The 22637-nt window shown below is 39.0% G+C and overlaps 1 protein-coding gene across 3 annotated transcripts; it reads right to left on the reverse strand.

Annotated features, from left to right (window-relative positions):
* Window positions 1-1361: 1361 nt before the first annotated feature.
* On the reverse strand, window positions 1362-18047 carry itpkb (inositol-trisphosphate 3-kinase B). 3 transcript variants are annotated; one of them, XM_060883747.1, is made up of 9 exons: window positions 17770-18047; window positions 15775-15827; window positions 14364-15564; window positions 7007-7106; window positions 5755-5968; window positions 5328-5532; window positions 2445-2546; window positions 2011-2082; window positions 1362-1728 (listed from the first exon to the last, which is right to left on the reverse strand). In XM_060883747.1, the coding sequence occupies exons 3-9, from the start codon at window positions 15372-15374 to the stop codon at window positions 1528-1530; spliced, it is 1905 nt and encodes a 634-aa protein (XP_060739730.1). In that variant the 5' UTR covers window positions 15375-15564; window positions 15775-15827; window positions 17770-18047; the 3' UTR covers window positions 1362-1527. The 3 variants fall into 3 exon arrangements, with proteins under 3 accessions (XP_060739730.1, XP_060739731.1, XP_060739732.1); XM_060883748.1 differs by having other exon boundaries at window positions 14364-15567; XM_060883749.1 differs by lacking the exon at window positions 15775-15827 and having other exon boundaries at window positions 14364-15567.
* Between the last annotated feature and the right edge of the window lie 4590 nt (window positions 18048-22637).

The following is a 22637-nucleotide window of genomic DNA, read 5'->3' on the forward strand; positions in this document are numbered from 1 at the left end:
TGTTTGTTCGACAAATACCAGGCAGTAGTAGTACTGAGAGTACTGAGATGGCGATGAACTGATTATCTCTAGCGGTTAAGCGGATACACAGACGAAGCTCTGTTCTGACCTTCAGTTTTACAAGCTGTTAATAAATTAAGTTGCTACGTATCTATAGAATGGGAAAACATTCCGCAGGATTTTGTTGACTTCTCAATCTCATATATATATATATATATATATATATATATATATATATATATATATATATATATATATATATATAAACATTTTTTTTGAAGAATAACAAGTAGAATTCAGCTACTTTTTCAAAGCCAGTCTGAATGAATCTCAGCAAGACGTCACCTCAAACTATATGATTATTTGATTCCAGAAATGTTTCTGCTGAGATTTTGGGTCTGTTACAATCTTTGTTTTGTTATTTTTTCGTTAAAAAAAAAAGACATGTAGAATAAATTAATATAGGCAAAACGTAAAACTACAACAATTGTCAGTTCTTACAGTTAGGCACTACATAATAAATATCATATAACCACACGTTCACGATAACATCCCAAATATAAAAAAAACTAACAAAAAAAATACATCCAAACCCATTTAAATAGTAACATGATATTAAACCTATAAGTTTAGATGTGTGTAAAGAGCTGAAATAAACATCTGGTAAGCCGTTGTAGAAACTGTGTACCAAATGTGGAGACGGTGAAAATCTTGTCAATTGTAAGTGAAAGGCTTTTGAAAGTGAGACAAAAGGCACAAGTGCTCGATGCTGTAACACTAGAATTAAAGAACAGCTCGAGTTAACGGGAGAAAACCTGGAAATCTGGAATCTTACATTCGAACGCAGACTGACAAGGTTTTAAGCTACAGAAAATCTTGCAAGTGACCTCCACTACTGAAACATTATACTGTACAATCTCTACACTATATATACTATATATATTTATACTATATGTACAGCTTCGGTATCTTTACATACATACAAATACACACAGAGAAAACACATGTGGCCTGTCTATTCTGCAAACAGTGTGTGTGTGTGTGTGTGTGTGTGTGTGTGTGTGTGTGTGTGTGTTGGGAGTTGCTGGGTGAGGGAGTAGCTTTCTGTGGTAACCCAGGCAGGTCCTGTATTGTAGTGCGAGTGATCTACCCAGGGCAGAATAAAGAGAACTCCAGGAAGAGGAGGAGGAGGAGAAAGAGGAGAAGGAAGACGTGCCCTGTGTTCCAAATCTGTGTTTAACATGCTTGTTGACTTCTCCTCAAGTCTCAGATGTATACACAGGTCCTACATTTGCAGCACAATAGAAAAGGGAATACAGCAGTATAAAACCTGTGGCTGCGAGATCAATGTAGTTGTGATGTTCTACAAACAATCATAACCGCTTGCTGGTGCTCAGTCCTTAAAAGGGACCTAATAAACAAGATCGATTACATATCACCGAGAAGTAAAACAGTCAAGGGAGGGAAGTCAACAAAGGCGCATTAAAAGCAGTATTGGAACACAGCAATCTCCTTTTTTTTTTTTTTTTACATGGCCATGTTGCTAAGAATGTCTATGAGGTGGTCGAGTCCATAGAGGTAGCCGTCTTCACGGTTGCCCTCCACCCATGGGGTACGGTGGTTCAGGGTCTGGCCTTCAGGCAGCGGTGTGGTTTTGCCAAAGTCTATCATCCACACCTTCGCCTTCTCGTGCTTGTCATGGACGAAGAGTAGAGAGCTGCCGATCACCTGAACGTGAGCCGAGTAGGAAAGGATAAAAATCGATCAGAAACTACAAGACGTTCCTGGGACTAATCCTTACTTTTCTAAACGACAAAGTCTTCTGCACTTGAACATCAAGTTTGAATGTTACTCCCATTAAGATTTCTACACATCAGCATGGGAAAAAAGATACGTGACATTTCATACGTAACATTAAACACAACAATATTTTACCGGAACATTGCTAACGTTTCTGGACTTGAGCTCCAGCTCTATATTTCTAACTAGCAGCAGTAGGGTCATGTTTACCTCATGTGTCTGAAAAAATGGTGACAGTTCCAGAGTTTCCTTGATTTCCTGAAGCCGGATGAGATATTTAGCCTGCCGAAGATTAAAAACCGATTCAAACATAGAAATAAACGTATAAACAGCTATACAGTAAGATACAGACGGGACACGTACTATCAGATAATCTCACAGCAGTGAATACTATAAATATAAATCATATTCTCTGAATAAAAAACAGTCAAACAGTTAAAGGACAAGCTTCCACCTCCAAACAGATTCTCTACAGTTGCTTGGGGATTTTGTGTTCGGGAGAAAAAAAAAGCGTTAAGCTGAGCAGAGCCAAGTTTGGGAGTGAGCTCGGATTTTGGGGTGTTCTCCTAGATACTTGGTCCTCAGCCCACAGGAGTTTTACATTGGCGAAAGGAACTAAAACTAACACACAGACACTCTCTCACCAGGATATTCCTGTTTCCTTTGAGAAAATCTTGGAAAGCCGCAGTCAGTTGTTCCCGAGTCTTGGTCTTTTTAAAGTCTCTGTTAACTGTCCCGTCTTCCTTCTGTGAGCAGGAAAGTAAATATCAGACATTAGAGGATTTATTATTAATTAAATTATTAATAAAATACCTTCAATGCATAAGCATGTCTAATAATAATTATAAAAAGACAATGTTAGTAAGCACCGAATTAATCTCCAAATCTATGAACTATAAAACAACTGAAAACTAATTTGAATAATTATTTTTTTTTGATCAAACAGGATTCATAAGCCAGCGGTCTGTAAGCCGGCGTGTCTGTAGACCTCGATCGAACGTTTGTTTGACTAAAGCTGAAAGATCGACATAACGTGGAAACTTCCTGAGTTTGATCCCTGAAACAACAGCAACCAGTTCTTTAAGCTCACAGTCACAGGGAATCCCTGTACCATGCCAAGAGAAAGGGTGAAAAAGTGAGAGTGAGAAAGAGAAAGAGGGAAAAATAAACTCCAGCCTTCTATGGCCTTATACAAGAGGAACGTCTGAAAAGAATAGAAACCTCTCAGTCTTTTTCTCAGCACACAACACACTGAGAGAGCAGAGCTCCGTAATGAAAAGGTTTGGAAAGCTGCACACCAAATATGGTCCCTCTAATCGTCTCTCTGTCTGACTTAACGCCGAGTTTAATTCAATTAGCCGAGGCATTCTGACCAGTATTTTGTTCTTTTGACATTTTCCTATGAGGACTTATTTGGGTTTGCATAGCAACCGCCACTGTGTGTGAGCAAAGGCCGGATTTTCAGAAACAAAATCTTGTGCTGCCTGTCACTAACTGATGTTGTGTTCCAATGGAGGTGCCACCACCAGCCTTTATGGATGACAGAAACATTCATCCGAGCCAACCTTCTTCAGACATGCCAATCCCTATTAACCCTGTTCATTAGGTAACGTACACTACACGGCCAAACGTATGCAGACGCCAGACAATCACACTTTGTTGATCTTATTCCAGATTATGGGAAGTTTTTCCATTAGATGTTGTAGGTGTTGGTGATTCATTCAGCTACAAGAGCATTAATGAGATCATACACTGATGTTGGGATGTTCAGGAGTTTCCAGTTCCAGTTCATCCCAAAGGTGTTCAGTAAGATTGAGTCAGATTCAGGGCTCTGTGCAGGACTCTTGAGTTCTTCACTCCAACCTTCATGTATTCATGAAGCTGACGGAACGAACATTGTCACGCTGGAACAGGTTTTGTACTTCCACTAAAGAGAAAGTCTAAAGCTACAGCATACAGAGATGTTCTATTTGGGAAAGAACCACATTTGGGTGTGATAGTCAGGGGTGTACATACTTTTGGTTATATAATGTATGTACAAACTTCCTGTGTGAAAAGCCAGGGCACCGCACCAGTAATAGAGCTCCACTGATGCACAGCTGTTATAATGGAGAAAAGATTAACGTTCACTGGAGAGGAAGCTTTTAATAGGTCTTGTGGGTGTGGGTTGGCCAGACGCCATGCAATTTATCACAGATAAAAGTCCTATGTAAGTCCTACATTTATTCTCTATGACAAATTATTTTTCAAAGGGCTGAACCACATAACCAACTGCTGATCTTTACCATGATGTAAAGGTAAAGATTTTGACTGACACGATTTTTTTTGACCCTAAACACAGTCAGTCAGCCACATTCTTGTAATGTTCTGTGTGCAGTCTAATCCGGGTTTATACAACCAGTAAAGCCTATCATGCCATCTGTAAACATTTAAATAGACAGGTAGATATTTACTAGATTCTTTAGTGAAATTTAACTAGCGTAGCTGCTTTTTTGGCACGATACAGAAGTAGAGAAACCGGTTTAAGGGAAACAGATTTAACGAAATGCACAGATGCTTCAATAGCAAACAGCTGACCGTCTCCTAGTTTATAAACCTCTGGGTCGACTCTCATTTACACCAGACAGGAGACAGGAAACAGTTCTGATTAGGCAATGAGAACATCAGTATTATGATCAGAGTATCATGTTATGGGAATATTAGTATAGCGAGTATAGTATAGTTAGTATAGTGAAGACTGAATAATTATATATTTTGGGTTTCATATCGTCGCTGTCGGGCGGAATCCTCGTATCTCCAAAACCGTTATTTTTCAGGAAATGAAAAAACCTTATCTGCAGTGCACAGGGTTTAGTCCGCGTTGCAGTGGATTGTCTTGCGCTAAATTCCTGTCCTCAGATGAGCACCAGAACTAGCGGGGGTCAAGATTTTTTTTTTCTTTGAGCCCAGTGTTTTAAAGACATTTACCTCAGAAGACGTGTTGATTCGTTGCGACTCTTATTAAGGAGAAATATGCCGCGAATCTCTCCCGCGGAGTGAGGAAGAGGTGGACAGTTGATGTGTCCAATGGAGTTATGAGATTTGCGCTCAAGCTATTTTCAAGACTTTAGATTGGTTAATAACTTATAAAAATAACAGACCCACGTGGGGACTGACCAATAGCATCGATATGTGAAAAAATATGAAATTGACCAAATTTAGTCATACAAGGTTTCCGCCCGACAGCGACGATATGTTTGCTTAATAAGTATGTTAATTTAAATATGTATGAAAAAGTATATACAGTATATACTATACTATGACCATTTTATAGTTGTTTCCTTTCAAATCAGACCTTTCTATTTAATCCTGTTTGATATGTTGTGTACAACGCTAACTGTTATGTTGTGTATAACTAACTGTTGTGTATTTGATATAGTGTGTGTTGGTGGTGTGATGAAAGTTAATGCAAGTCGGTCTCCTACCTGATGCTCATGAGAATTCTACTACAGAGACTGTTTTGGATGAAGAATTCTGATTCATCTCACCTTGATGCCTTCGATTCGAAAGCCCAGTGTGGCTGTGGAGCTGATGGTCTCTCTCCACTGCATGTAGCGTGGTTTGGTAACTGCTTTCTGCTCACGTTCCTCCGGTGTGGGGGCATCTTCATCTACTTCAATCATCTTCTGGTACATATCGGGTCTCTGAGTCGGCTTCTTCCTGGCTTTCGTCAGCTCTTCTTCTAGATATGTCCTGTAGAGCACAGGTTTTGATTGTGTATTACAACATTTGTATAGAGATAACAGCTCAGCCAATACAGATTCAACACCAGTGTTTGGAGAAATAAATATAAGACCGTGCAACTACTAAAGAAAAAAAAAAAACCTTGGACATGCAGGAATTACCTTCTGGATTTAAGTATTTTTGAAACACTTGGTTTTGGTTAAAAGGAAAGCAGTGCAGGTGAAGACCAACCTGACGCCCATCTTGCAATCCATGACGCAGGGCGTCTCAAACTCGGCCAGCAGATCCTCCATCTGGTTGTACTTCTCACCATCCTTCTCCACATCACCGTGGTAGGCTGGGACATACGGCTTTAGCATGTCGTTCATCAACCGGATCAAACAGCGCTGCTCGCACTCACAGTGCTTCTTCAGGATGCAGCCGTAGGCTCCGGCCTTGAAATTACCTGAGAGCAAAGAGAAGATATTCAAACTCTACAACACAGAAACTGGCACTGATCCCAGGCCTCAAATCCACTTTTCATAGAGCATCGTAGTATCTTACAAATATTTATATTACATTAAAAAAAAAAAAACATCCAGATACAATAAACTTCAGAATTACTAGCACGGAAATGATGAAAAGGAGTCTTTGTGATTAACTGGATAAATCTGAGAGAAAAATATTTATGAATATATATTTTTAATAAAATCAGTTACAGTTCACCTGAGAGTTTATTACGTGGTTATAGCTGACTTCCTGTTTTGATGGCGTAAAAGTGTATCGTGATCTAGGTCAGTTTACTTCATTAATATGAGAAAGATTAGAAACAACAGACACGAAATGTGTTGACCTTTATGTAAATCAGGCAACAGCTACATATGTGCCTTAAAATGTACATATTCACTGTAAATCTTTGATTACATTCAACTGCATGACAATAAAGTGTTTTTTAAGGACTTCCTGAAAGCCCGTCGTTTCCTGTAAGCAGTAATGTAAAAGCTTAGAGACAAAAATAAAGCTCAATGAGGGCTTGGTATAAACAGAAAGATGGTGAGACAGAAAAAAAGATCTCCATTATTAAGCACGGTTTCATCTCCAAAGAGAACCATGAAGGACCAGGAGACTTTCCATGAAGACCTGCTCCAGCAGATTTGAAATGAAAATCTGGCTCGGATTTTCAAGCAGATCTCCAGAATCCAAACAAACATGGTTTGATGAGCACAGAGTCAAGCTTTTGATGGAGACAGCACAGTCCTCTGATCTGACGTCTATTGAACTGTAAGAGCACCTGAATTGAGGAGGCTCCTCAGATTCCTTGCTTTGCGTTCTTCAAGCGTTTCAGGAGAAAACTCAAGGAGGCTCAACACTACTAAATGTGAAGTATTTTGATTAAACTGACTTTAAATTGACCAATTTTCACTGTTCTTCAACAAAGGTGCCAATAACCCCAAATCTGTCTGTAAACATAAAGCAGCTTAGTGAGGCCTTCTGTGAGACGTACCTGCATGGCCGGCTAACTGAATCCACGGATACTTCTTTTTGAAGGACGTTAAAAATGGAGACCACTGCACCATGTTCTTGATCTTCTTCCATGACTTATGCTGTTTAATGACAGAGTGAGAGATGTAAACATTAGTAAGTGTGAATGTTTTTAGTGAGATTTCAGTGAAAGTGCCAAGGCTCATTTTCCTAGATTAGAATACACAAAAGTTAGAGATTACCCCAGACCACCTTTAGGTAAAAATACCAAAGACATGATTTGCATGTATTTGTTCATCACTTTGACTATTCTTGATCAGCTGGACAGATGTTTTATGACAAAAAGTGTAAAGTCAAGTCTGTATAAGTCTTAATCCATTCCATTTAACCACCGAAACAAACCACTTGAAGCACCTCTATAGTGTGTGTCTGTGTATATATATATATATATATATATATATATATATATATATATATATATATATATATATATACACATATATATATGAGAGACAGAGAGAATCCTGAGCAGACAGAAGTTTGGTGCCTCGATAGTAAATACAGGACGTCATATTGAGCAAACACTTCGCCTCTTTTACATATCAAACCACAGAATTCCAGCAGCCGCACTGGAAAGACTCGCTGGAAATCCACACCTGCATTAAAGATGTGGTGTTTTCTTTTTTTTGTGCGCTTTAGTTCCTGGACTATCCCAGTCCTCGAAGGAGCTCTCCTTAAAAGGATGCTATCACTCTATTTCAGTTTGTCCATCATTCTTTAAAGGTATCGCTCTGTCTGAGGTCTAAAAATAAGTCAGGGTTTGTAATGGAATCTGACCAAAGGAGACCTTCGCTCAACGTTAATCTGCTTTAATATGTGAAAGATTACGACGAGAGACAAAAACAACAAATGTCCCAGAGAAATAAGAGCAGAAATTGATCTGGAGATCAGTGAAACAGTATTGATGCTCTAGGATCTTTTCACACAGGTTTATTTTAGAGACAATGGCTTGGTAGCATGTTACACTTCTCTGCTGTCTTGGTAAAGCGATTTCTTCAGCGAATAAACAATCACGTCTCTGATTCATCTCCAGGATGCTGGCTTGCAAATGTGCAGGAGTTAAAACTGAGCACAAACTCAGCGGTCACCTGTTACTTAATCATTACGCTAACGATAAGTTTAGACGTTCGCACGGCAAACTAAACTCCTCAGACGTTAGTTATTAGTTATTAACGCTTATTTATTACCTGAATCTCTCTGGTGATGAGAATGATGGAAGAGGCGAGAAAATTGATCGCAGGAAACAGGAGACTCCAGATGTGCGATGCGAACGACATGGTGCCAACGGGACGTACCAGTACAGTGTGATGCACTCGACAAGCGCGCTACCTGGCACAACTTGAGGCAAAGGAAGGCAGGGCGAAAGGGACCTCTCATTTGTTTCTTTGCACAACAGAATTAAAAAAAAGAACATTCAGGCCATGCAAATGTGTCAATGTGGTATGCACTAGTGCCAGAGCCATATGGAAAGCCTGTAGACTCTCTCTAAAGGCCTAAGCTAGGCAAATCTCAGGGCCCTTCAAACTTAGCCACTGAGGTCACTGGAGGCTAAGAATTAGCAAGAGAGGAAAAAACACCAGACCCATGCCGTAGGCTATATTTGTGCCTCCAACACACACACACACACACACACACACACACACACAAATCATGCAGACAAATGCCTCTTCCACTAACAAATAGGAAATACCAATGTTTATGTCACATACAGTAATCCCGGCTATATATATATATATATATATATATATATATATATATATATATATATATATATATATATATATATATATATATATATATATATGAGTGTGTGTTTACTTGTACAAGACATACGGAAAAAAGAGCTCAGACAGTAGAACTTGTTAGCAGATATTTGTGCAAAACTATCAATGGATTTATTATTGTTGATGTTTGTCTCACACTAAACTGAAGGGCTTACATTCAAACGATGTTTATAGTGAAGAAGCTGGGATTTACATACGGGACCACATTTGCATGGTTGTAGTGCCTAAAACCAGGAACTATTATTATCTCCTGCTGTTATTACTATTTCACTATCTTAAGTGATTATCAAATTGCATGGTTAGAGCTGTGATTATTATTATTATAATTACTTGATTTACAGAGACACATTTATGTGCGTTCAATAAACTAGTTGTTTGCTGTTTCCACTAAAAGATAATGACATTCCGTAAAGAGTTATAAGCGGTTATAAGCAGCGAGTGTCAGGTCAGGACGAGAGCTGAACCCTCTCTGATGATTATAGTATCTTGTGCACAGAGGAAAACCCCGCTGTGGTTAGAGTAGATATTTACATGCAGGACAATAAATCCTTTTATTTATTGAATTATATTATGAATCAAGAAATCTACAAATTCAGAAGTTTGACTTTGAGCTGCGAGATTTTCAGGAATACCCAGAAAGCATATGTACGTGACGATCTGTGGTGCTTGACTTCATTCACATTCACAGTTGCTGTACTGTACGAGCTCGTTATCTACAGCCCTAACGCCGGAGAGCGGAAGTGGGCGTGGCTTATCATATGGACCGGACAGCGCTTGCTATCCCTGGCTCATGCCATTGTTCTGATAAAACCCTGGAAGCCAGGCTATATCGAGCTTAAGGAAATGCATGACGCTTTTATTTTATTTTCTTTTCTCTTTTCTTTTTTTTTTGCACTAACATCCCCTCAACTACTCTGGCTTCTCTTGTTAAGTTTCCACTGAGGGCTGCTGAAGAAGGAAGTGGCTTTTAACCTCTCGAGAGGAACCTCTCAAGTGTAGACAGGAAAACACCAGCACTTTGGTGACAATACTTTCCATATCTGCGACCAAACGAGTGAAAAAGAAACGCAGGGTTGAGAATTAGTGAAGCTGAAGAGTGACAGATAGAAGAGAGGTCAAGGTCAAGTGAAAGGTCAGAAGTGACTGCATGACTTTTTTGTCACCTGGTCGTTGTATCGAAGAAAGAAAGGAAAACTGAAATAAAATAGAATTTCACAACATGACTAGAAAGGTATAGAAACATGCAAAACACTCATTTATTCACAAAACAATTACAATGAATAAATAAATAATACAAAATAAATCATCCCCATTCTCATCTAGGAGAAGATCTTATAATACAGATGATAAAAAGAGTTCTGCTCAGTTATACTTCTACATCTGAGCAGGTGAGAGTTAAGAGCCTCGCTCCGGGCCGCAGCAGCTTCTATTGGGCTTCATGACCTTTAGCTTAAACCTAACCGCTAGTCCAACATCTTAACCACTGTTCTACCACATTGTGTTCAAACCCTGCATCCCAGCCCAACTTACACACATACTGTATACACACACTCATACACACACATACACACTCATACACACACACTCATACAGTACACACACACTCATACACACTCATACACACACACACGCATACACACACACGCATACACACACACTCTCATACACACACACACTCATACACACACACTCATACACACTCATACACACACACACACACACTCATACAAACACACAGGCATACACACACGCATACACACACACTCATACACACACTCATACACACTCATACACACACACGCATACAAACACACACTCATTCACACACACACTCATACACACACTCATACACACACACACACACACACTCATACACTCACCCATACACACACAAACTCATACACACACACACTCATACACACACACATGCATACAAACAGACACTCATTCACACACACTCATACACACACACTCATACACACACACACTCATACACAAACTCATACACACTCATACACACACACTCATACACACTCATACACACACACACTCATACACACACACATACACACACACATACACACACACACTCATACACACACACTCATACACACATGCACACTCACACCAGTACACACACTTATACACACTCATACACACTCACACACACTCATACACACTCACACACTCATACACACACTCACATACACACCCTCACAGACTCGCACACACTCACACACAAGCACACTAACACCAGTACACACACTTATACACATTCATACACTCTCTCACACACACTCACACACTCTCACACACTTACACACTCATACACACACTCACACACCCTCACACACTTACACACACTCATACACTCTCTCACACACACACACACACACTCTCACACACCCTCTCACACAGTCACACACACCACTTACACACAGACACCCCCTCAGAGACATACCCTCATAAACCCTCATACACACTCACACATCCCCCTTACACACCCTCACACATACTCTCCCACTTTCACACACTCTCACACACCCCCTCACTCACACTCTCACACACCACTTCAGTCAGATCAGCAATGTGATGCACACAGCCATCAAAAACTGCTTCAGTATTATTTTAAATCCTAAACCGACTTTTTCTGCACTTCTCTTATTCGAGCCTGCAATGATAACTACAATGATAATGAAAACGAGTGGTTGGTGCACTGCAGAGCCAGTAAAGTTTTTTTTTCTCTTTTGGTTTTTTTTTAAGTAATAGGCTCTTTTAAAGCCCGAGGGAAACCCAAATGTCCTCAGCCACAAACAAAGACAGGGGTATAAATATGCACCACACGTGGCTTCCTAGCGAGTAGAAACTCCCCAATGGTCTGAGCGTGTCTAAGAAATGCACATGGCGACGTCTTCCTGCGAGTAAACAACCAGTCATTAGCAGCGCACAGGTAATTTCCCTCTGTGGATATCCTCTGTAGTGCAATGGGGTGCACCGCTCGCTTAAAAAAAAAAAACAACAAAAAAATGAGCTTGAGAAAAAAAAAGCCAAATGAACTTCCTGTCTGTTGCATTTGAACTAGCTCACTCCAGCAGCGCTGCTGTAGCAAAGAAGGCCAGCTGTTTGAAGCAGGCATGCCTTGACGTCAGCTGGTCGCCAGGCAACCGTCAACCACAGGGGTGTTACATTTTCCATTGCTCATAGTTTTCAGATCCTCCAACAAAAACAAGCTGTAGCCATTTTTCTGGGGTGAATGACAGCGTTGACTTGATAACAACTTTTCCAAAACTCATGATCTAAAGTTAAAAACCAGCTGAGTAAAAGTCACTTATTATAGTACCTTCTGTTCAGCGTAACGGCGCTTAAGAGGCCTGCAGGAACCATCAAGAAAAAAAAAAAGAGCTTCATGATAAATAAATATAAACAAGAGGTGGAGCTTAGTGGAGAACAAAACCCTTCCTCATCAGAGCAGATCTGTAATATTCTGCACATTCTACTATTATTATTACTACTATTATTATTACTTATCAGTTTTCTCATATGCATCCCATGCACTCGTATATTCAGGAAATCTTTAGCGTACACACGACGCCTGTAACCTCCCACTCACCGTGGGCTCATTCTCACTTAAGCAGACAGGCCTAGGCATGCGCTTCTTGTTCTTCTTCTTCTTCTTCACACAGCATGCACACTTGCACAAAGACAGGAAAAGTGTCTTGCACACTGACAGCAGCAAGAGCTAGTTTTTAAAGCTTAGTCACGAAGTCTGTTCATGAAGCGCTGTGTAAGAAGATAAATACGAAAATATATGTACTTTATCACGGCTGATAGAGGGAGAGAGCTTTACTAGCCTTTATCAATGGTGAGAGTTCTAGAAAGATTAGGAAGAAAAATATCAATAAACGCGCTGTCTGTGAGTGCTTTTTTTTGGTTACAGTTGACACTAGGTGTTGCATCTCTGTGCAAACACACTTCTACACTTCGGCTCGTGTCGTTCCAGCCGTCGTGCTAACAACGCGTCGCCGTCCTCGCTGCTGAGCTCTGTCTCGGATACAAATCTGTCTTTCGGAGAGGAGAATGCGTAAAAAAAAAAAAACAAACAAGAAAAAAAATGAATCCTTGTTTAACTCTGTGTCAGCTGAATTCGTTCACAGTTCTATTGTGTTCGCTGTATGAGATCCATGGACCAGAAATTCGGTAGACAAACGAGTAAACCTGTCCAGGTGCATTCCACAAACACAGAAACAAACCAAAAATATCTTTAGGGAGAATCTGCAGCATCAGCAAGGGCTCTCTCTACCTCTCTGTCTGTCTCTCTATCTGTCTGTCTCTCCCTTTCTTTGTCTGTTTGTCTGTCACTCTCTCCGCCTATTGTTTATCTGTGTCTCATTCTCTCTTACTGTCTTTTTGTCTGTCTGTATTTCTATCTCTGTCTCTCTCTCTTTCTGTCTGTCTGTCTGTCTCCATCTCTCTCTCTGTCTTTGTCTCTCTCTCTTTCTTGGTGATGAGGTAGAGTATATACAGTAGATCACATTCCTACATACCTGCAGATCAGCTTTAAAAAAGGCTTCATTTAAATTACGCAGTTCCTCCCTGCAGGCAAAGGATGACTCATTACACTTTCTATGTGGAGCAGGACCACATTTAAAGAAAATATTTAATTCCTAGTTAAGTCCCTTATCATGGGTTTAATTTTCAGTTATTCATCTTAAACTACAGGGAAACTAGTATTACTAAGGCAAAAGCAGAATTTTCATTGAGTAATACATACAAAATTATTTTAGCATAAGGATCTACAGATGTATGACACAGCAATCCACAACATAGCCCTTACTACTAACCACCACTATCAAGCCCAGCCTTTGCTATTTAGTTTTTCGGGTAGCTTAACTGACCAAAACTGCTGATAACAAGTTTCCAAAACCCCAAAGGAACAACAACGCCTCACTGCTAATGGTCATATAATTAGAGAAAAACGAACAAGTTTTTTAAGCGAGTTAAAAAAAGTCTTGTTGTGGAAAGTGATTTTAATAGTTCGGTTACGGAAAGAAAAAAGTCACAGCCACTGATTAAAACGGCACTGACACGCCGAGCGCACGGCATAAAAATTGCACAGCCTTATTCTGTACGCTTCATAGTTCAAAAGTTCACCCCAACAGGTCTTGATTTTTAAAGATATTTTATCTGTCTGATTTCACTGTTTAAAAGAATCAGCAACATGACTGTGTCAGTAGCCAAGAGCTGCGATGGAGCATGTGAGCTTACACCTGACTCAACAATACAGACACCTGTGAAAACCTCTGTGTTGTTAGACTAATGGTAACGGTCACAGTCACAAGGCCTTGAAGAACGCAACAGATCAATTATCCTTGTAATCTTTTTGACAAAAAAGCAATAAATCTGCATTAGGTCACACCAACAATGGTAAAGAAGCACAGCTCACATCACATGACTGGTCGAGTCTTATATAGAAATAACGTAGACCAGTAGATATTAAAGAAAATGCTGAAAAAAGGGGACAGAATATAAACTCACTGCTTTCTGCTGCGTCTGGAGGAAGGCAGGTGTACGTTCCGGGTCACTGGAGAGGTCTTCCTCTGATTCCTCCCAGGAGGAGAAGCCAGTGGAAGAGGCAGACGAAGAGGAGAGCTTTCGCAGGGTTTGTGAGGATTGTGGGCTGACCTGAGGCTCCTGGCCCTCTCCGCCAGCATCTATTCCGTGGTCTGTAACTATGACGGCAGGGATGGCTCCCCGGTCCTCAGCATCTACCTGAAACTGAGCTCTGTCCTCAGTCGTGTCTGTTAGCTTAGTGAAAGTCGAGTCGCTGCTGGTCCCTTGTGATATGAAGAAACTGTTAATCAACCTGTCAGCTGATTTGTTTCCCTGCAGGTTACTATCTTGGTTGTTTGTATTAACTGTATTGTTTTTTTCTCCGTGTTGCTCCAGCCCTCGGGAGTTCTTCCCGTTCTGCAGCTGCTGAGGGACAGTCCAGTCATCCGTACTGTTTATATCAGAGATAGAGTTGGGCTTGTCCAGCTGAGGTACTGGGGCAGAATTCTGTACAGTGCCCAGTCTCCTGGAAATCCGAGGGCTGCGCTGTAGCTCCCTGTTCTGGGCCTGTGCTGAAATATGAGCCTCAAAAAGATAAACCTTCTTGTTCACCTCTACATTCTGGAGTTCCTTGCTGCGCTGGAGCTGCTGAGCAGCACGCCTCTCTTCCTCCTCCTGCTCATCCTCAGGGTCTGTCCCACTCAGCCTGCGCACCCGGGTGCCCACGTTCACCCCCAACAGGTCAGGCGAGCGACATGGGGAACGCGTTCTGGAGTTGTTTGTGCTGGTTACACCAGAGGGAAAGACAAAAGATGTGCTAGAAGAACTAGGGCTCAAGCTGCCCGGGCTGTGAGAACCGCTGTTCTTTCCCATCCGTGGGCTGTATGTGGATCGGTCCGGCACTGGAAGCACCGGCCTTCCAGTCCGAGGGCTGCTCTTCTCAGTCAGGTTATTAGGGTTCATCGTGAGTAGGCAGTTCATGGCATAAGCAGCCATAATAGAAGGCTGGCTTTGTCCAGAAGCCCTCCCATTTAGACCTAGTCATCGATACCCCACTGGCCTTTGGAGCCAACCATCATGCGGTCAGGGTTAAAGAAGGCGGACTTGTGGAGCGACAAGAGACAATTCCAGCCCTCGAGCTTCATTCACTTTCCCTGTGTACTCCTGATACATGTATTTGTGTGAGCTGCTGAAAAAAAAACAAGGTTATTATAGATTTAACTGAAACTGGCAGCAGAGACCATATGTCACCACCAGTGTTTCCTTTTTCTTAATTAGAACACATTGAGAACACAACACGATCTTATTATTATGTTTACATAATAATGTAAATGTGTTTATGTTCTGGAAAACGCCACAGGTATTAACCTGCGTAAAACTAGAACATTCAACATACCTGTGTATTAACTCCAGTACTGCACAAACATTTGTAGATCCACCACCAAATACCTTGGAAAAGAAACAAATCTCTTAAAAATGTAAAAAATTAATAGAAATAAAGTCTGATTTAAAAACAGCGTGGTGAAGAATTTCAATTAATCTCCCGAACCTATTACTTTTTTATTAAAGTCCTCACCTCCATGTGCAACCCTCTGCATACCAAGCAAATGTTCTAATACTAAAGGTACTACTTTGAATATTGTTTTGTCTGAAAATAATTTAGTTCTTTCACTGTCCTTAACACCACGTCAGAGGAAATGTCCTAAACCACTAAAGGAAAATTTGAGGCTTCTGCTTCACTGATGCTAAACACTGGAGGATTAGCATTAAAGAGAAATGGGCAGAGAAGAACCCATTAGTGATGACCATTTACCGTGGTATCAGTGTTCCATTTTAAAAAAGCATGCACATTTAAGTATAAACTGCTTATTTTATCAGATTCCCATTAAAAGGTGACTTTACCCACCATCATAAAAATATTATTCTTCCACAGAACATTTTAATACAAATATACATAACAATAATTAATTGTAATAAAATTTTAGTAGTAAACAAAATAAAGCAGCTGCCTAGGGGGCTAAGTCCAGTGGTCAATCTCCTGCTTGACTGTACATTCGTTAATCACCTTAACCCTTAATTTTCACAAAACCCTTAATGTCAGTTCTGTCTAATAAACATCTATAAAAAGTGGAAGTTGGTTTAGTTTGTAATATTTGTTTATTTACAGTTTGTTTGGTTTGTAACGTTTGTTTGCAGTTTGGAACATAATTTTGTTTACAGTTGGTTTAGTTTGTAACTGTTTTGGCTGTAGGTTTAGTTTGTAACATTTGTTTGTTTACAGTTTTTGTAGTTTGTAACACTTGATTGTTTACAGTTTGTATAGTTTGTAACACTTGTTTGTTTACAGTTTGTGAAGTTTGTAACACTTGTTTGTTTGAAGTTGGTTTAGTTTGTAACACTTGTTTATTTACTGTTGGTGTAGTTTGTAATATTTGTTTGTTTATAGTTGGTGTAGTTTGTAATATTTGTTTGTTTATAGTTGGTATAGTTTGTAATATTTGTTTGTTTATATTTGGTGTAGTTTCCAATATTTGTTTGTTTATGGTTGGTATAGTTTGTAATATTTGTTTGTTTATATTTGGTGTAGTTTGCAATATTTGTTTTTTTGCCGTTGGTGTAGTTTGTAATATTTGTTTATTTTGTATTCAGTTGCTTTAGTTTGTAACATTTACATAGTTTGCTGTTGCTTTAATTTTGTAACATTTATTTAGTTTGTTTGCAGTTGGTGTAGTTTACTGATGGACCTTGCTGCTCTTGTCTTCACTTAAACGATCATGTACATCCATCCTAAAAGCAGCTTTAAAAATGATGTACTGTATTGTGTTTGCCAGGATGATGATCTAAACCTCTCTCAGTAAGTAAAGATTTGATTTGGTGTCCTGATGATATCGAGGATGGATTCTGTACAATAATATGAAGAGGGTTGTTAAACACGTGGTGACTATCAGATGACTGAAAACATCCCCATGAATGAAGCCAAGCTGGATGTAAAGCATCTGTTTTTATAAAAGACCTCTTCAGACGATTAGAGTGCAGTTTAATCAGCAAGACTGATCCCGACTACAGAAAGTAGTTGATCTACAAAGTTGATCTCCATTTGAAATGATATATATTTATCTACATCTGAATGCCTGAGTAACGCCTGGAGAAAGTTTTACAGACGTTGCTCTGTACTTTGCATTCATATGTAATGATTAGACTGATACACCTTTATAACGCCTCTATTCGTTCGTTATAATTGATTTTTTCCAAAGTCTTGATCACAGCTCGAACAGAAGGAGCAGATTATAAACAGGGACAATAAACGCACCCAAACAGGCGCTTTTCTGGTTTGAAGCGTGGAGTCGTGCGTGTTGTTTGTTTAAAGATGAACACAAGTCGGATTGCTTACCTCGTTTTGTCTGTGTCTAATCGCTTGTCTTTCTTGCCGGTCCCTGTCCAATCAAAAAGCTTCACCAAAGTTCAAATAAATAGGTTAAAAAGGCTAGTCCGTAAAGCACCTTCTTCTTCTTCTCCTTCTTCTTCTTCTTCTTCTTCACATGGGCTTAAAAAGAAAGCACTCGAGCTGTAAATGCAGTGTGTACAATGTAAGTGTGTGCGCGCGCGCAATGTAAGTGTAAGTGTAAGTGTGTGTGTGTGTGTGTGTGTGTGTGTGCGCGCGTGTGCGTGCGTGTGTGTGTGTGTGAATCGAGTTCTTCTTAGTGCTCCGACGCGTTTTTTGGGCACTTCGCCTCGAGTAGTCGAGAAGTCGTCTCGGTATGTTTAATGTACAAAAGGCAGGAAGGAAGTTCAAACTGACAGACGGACATTATGGGAAGAGCCAAACATCCCAAAGTGACACCCAAGAGCTGTGAGGGATGCAGACTCGTTAAGGGGAAAATACTTCCCTGAGAATAACGTTTTCTTTTTTCATTAAAAAAAATTATATACATACACACACACACACACACACACACACACACACACACACACACACACACACACACACACACACACACACACATACATATATACATACACACATACACACACACACACACACATACATATATACATACACACATACACACACACACACACACACACATACATATATACATACATACATACACACATACATACATACACACACATACACACATATACATACATACATACACACATACATACACATACATACATACATACATACATACACACATACATACATACACACAAACATAAACACATACATACATTCATATACACACATACACATACAAGCCTTTGTTCTATTACCTGCATGTTTCATCAAGTAATATATAACCCATGGCACTCATAAACTTGGCATAATGGGAAGAGCCAACCATCCTAAAGTGACACCCAAGATCTGTGTCTTTAAGGGAAAAATAGGGGCAAATACCTAGAGATCCTGAGAATTACTTTATCTTTTTTTGGAGATACATACACACATACATATATACACAAATGCACACACTTTCACATACATGTTTTGTTTCTTTGTTCTAATACCTGCATGATTTGTTATATACATATAATATATAACCCATGGCACTCATATTAACATCAGAATATTTCAAACTGTTATTAAAATATATTTTTTTAATTATGGAAAAACTATAAAAACTGTGTATTCATGTATGTACTTATGCATAAACAGTGCAGAAATCAAATACTTTGCCTATATATGTATGTAAACCCTATTACGTTATGTAAACTTATTTTTACTTTTATGTAAACTTATGTTATCTTTAATTTTGGGTATCAAAGTCATAAGTTTCCAAAAATGAATCCTGAAGTAATCCATTGACTTGAAAAGCTTCTCTTTAAACTGAACATCGTACTTGTTAGCAAAGTTAACCTTTTTGAAATGTCTTACAGTTCAACGAGAGGTGTCATAACTCACTCAGCGCAATGTATATTATTATAATAATATGTAAGGATTGATGAGAAGTCTGCGTATTTTTTATTTGCTCTGCTCATTTCTGTAAATATCGGTACAGTTTGCTTCTTAAAAACACACATTTGCATATTTCCATTTTGCAGGATTGTCATATAATTGAATCCTGCACACAAATCCCAGTACAGGGAAGACTAAGGGCATAAAGGAAATATGAGACTAGTCACGTCGAGCAGTGAAATGAATGGAAAATGCTGTGCAGTAGTGGTCAGTCTGTTTTGAATTAGACTGACTGGATGGTATTGTATGAAAATTAATGTTCCGTGTCATGACCCAAGGAGCAGGCCAAAGTTCAAACCAAAAAAAAACCAACAAAAAAAAAAACACAAAACAAAAACCCAACCTTTTTTTTTTTTATTATTGCAGTACTAAAAATCTTAACAAGAATTTCTTCTTTGAACAAGACACATGTTCTTTTTACACGAAGATAAATATACCATAACCCATACTGTTGGTGTATTCATATGATTTACTGATTGTGAGTGTGTTGTTTTTTTTAAAGACGACAGACATACTCATTAGTAGCAGTCATACTCATTAGTTTAAGAGCGTACACTGATATAGATTATACCGCAAATTGACGTTTTCCAAATACGAGGATCTTCTAACAGCTGCTGGTTTGGTAATGGCGATTCTCTCATGAGAGGTTTTCTGTCTCCCTGACTAAACAAATTTCTGCCCTTATATGAAAATTTGTCAGGCCAAGGTGGTTTAAATGAGAATGAGAATATTGTGGTCAGTGCACAACATTCACAATAAATCTGCACGGTATATCCTGGGACTGTGAATCTGCCTTTTGTTTTACATGTGATGATGTTTGGTATAGGCGTGTGCCTCTGAAGCCTGTTCAAATAATGTACAGGAGGATCCACAGGAAGTGTAAAGAGAGAAATGATGCAATAAAACAAACAAACAACCTAAAATTACACGTGATCAGCGGTTTTCAGCGTGTTTTGCTGCAGGTAATGTTTCATAGAGTAATTCAGAAAAGCACGTGGCTTCTCTGGGAGTTTGAAACACGCCATGTATGGCCTTTTATTAGTCAACTGAAAAACACAGAAAGTCAGCGCCCCCTGGTGGGTATAACCGTGACAGTAAATAGCCTCATGGTCTACAAAAAAAGCTGAACTCGAATACAAAACACAAACAGTAGATGGCAGTAAATAAAACTACAAAAAATGTGTCATTTCCTGGTTCAGACGCAGTTTTAGTGCTCAGAATACTGTATGTTTTCCATTGAGTTGTATGTTTATGTTAATAGATAGAAACTTGGACCTTTATTGGTGTGTTGATCTTCCAGCTACATATAGAAAATATAGGACATAATATAACTCAAGAGGATATTTATTCATGAATTATATTAAAGAACATGAATAAATAAAAAGATGTGTTCAGAAGTGAGCATGTTTTAGAAGGTCAGGATCTCACTTTCTTCATGTACTGCATGGAAGCAAAATAAAGTGGTTCTTTATATAGAAACCATCCTGAATGATTCATTGAGAAGTCAATGGAGTTCCCAGTTTATTATTATTATTATTATTATTATTATTATTATTATTATTATTATTATTATTATTATTATATACCTCCAAATGTATTGGTACCCTTTCCTGAGCACTCGCCTCTAAGACAGTTTTGGTCCCCTTTCTAACCACTCACCTCCAGAAAGTTTTGGCACCCTTTCTGACCACTTGCCTCCAAACAGGATTGCGTTTCACCATGGCAAGCACCATTCACATTTTCTCCAGAAAATGTATATGTCTAGATATTATTATTATTATTATTATTATTATTATTATTATTAGCAGTAGTAGTAGTGGTAGTAGTATTAGTATTATCATTATTAGTAGTAGTATGTTCACATTTAAACAGGAATTTAACAAAATTTAGTCATTTTTTAACAACATTGTCATTGTGTTGTAGGTAAATTGTCTACAGTATTAATCAGAATGAAACTCCTCCCTCTTATTAAAGTGTTTTAACATTTAATTTTGAATTAGTCCACAAATCTAATCAAACGCTTTAATCTTCAAAAACATGCCGTTTGGAAACATCTACAAAAAGTAATGGTGCTTTATACATTATTTCAATTGTAGAACCGTTTTAATGGAAAAGCTTCTACAACTGAAACATTTTTCTTTTGAGGGAAAAGGTTTTATTTACCAAGCACAGAACCCCCGGGGGTCTATACAGAACCCCAAGAATCATGGATTTTTTTTTAAAATCAAATCTATCACAGTATCTATACTCTAGTAATGAACACTTTTAATGAACACGATTAATCCTTTTGATTAAATTATTTGTGTATATGTAGTTTATATAAAGCAGTAATCGCTGAATCCTGACTCAGTAAGAGGTCATGACTGACATTGAGTTAGGACTTACTCTGCTCAAATCTTCATCACTAGGATGGTTCTTACCTCCAATAATGCTATCATTGGCCATTTTACAATATTAGTTTGACATTTATTCGCACTAGACTTGTGCTATACCGTACATTATGGTGGGTGAACTAGTTTCTAACTCTTTCCCTTTTGGTTTTTTTGGCAATGCACCAGTTTCAGATTCTTAACACGTGTAAATATTAGATATTTCTACTTTTTTTTTTAGCTATTCCAGTTATTTTCTTTGGATGGCCCTCTTTCATAGCATATAATGTAGGAGCTATGGTAATCTTCTGCAGTCTGATGGGACTGTCAGGGCTGGAGACCAAGATATTCTCATGTTCACCACCAGTGGATCACATAGTCATCTCTTTGGGAAATGGGAATTGTGACACTAGATCAAGTTTAAGCTCTGCACCCTAGAGAAATCTTAATGTTATAAGATATCATAATACAACAACTTTTAGGTTGTGGAAAAGGAGGTCCACGTGGTCATCATGGTAATGATTGACAGTTAAATAAAGTATTTACTGGAGGTATAAAGTATAATATCCAGATGTTGGGTGCTGAAGACCAAGTCAATACTAGTTTGGATTTTTTTTCGAAGATCTGGAAAAGTTAATCGACCGAATCACAGGAGAACTCAACGTCATGAACTCTAAAAGATCTGCATTTCTTGGGCCCAAACCATGAACACTGTGCTGCTAGATGGAGATGATTGTGCTCTATTCTTCACATAACCCACAAGTGAAGCGCCTACTTCCTCCACTATGGCTCTCATTGTTACACCACGGCGTGTTTGTGTCTTCTTCTCTGAGCAGCCGTGACGCAAACACCCCGCCCTCCTTAATGCACTTATTTCATTGGACATTTTTTCCCTATGCGCTCTGGCAGAACCAATAGCGGCTGCGAGTG

This window comes from Tachysurus vachellii, chromosome 12 (assembly GCF_030014155.1).
Source record: "Tachysurus vachellii isolate PV-2020 chromosome 12, HZAU_Pvac_v1, whole genome shotgun sequence".
NCBI lineage: Eukaryota > Metazoa > Chordata > Actinopteri > Siluriformes > Bagridae > Tachysurus > Tachysurus vachellii.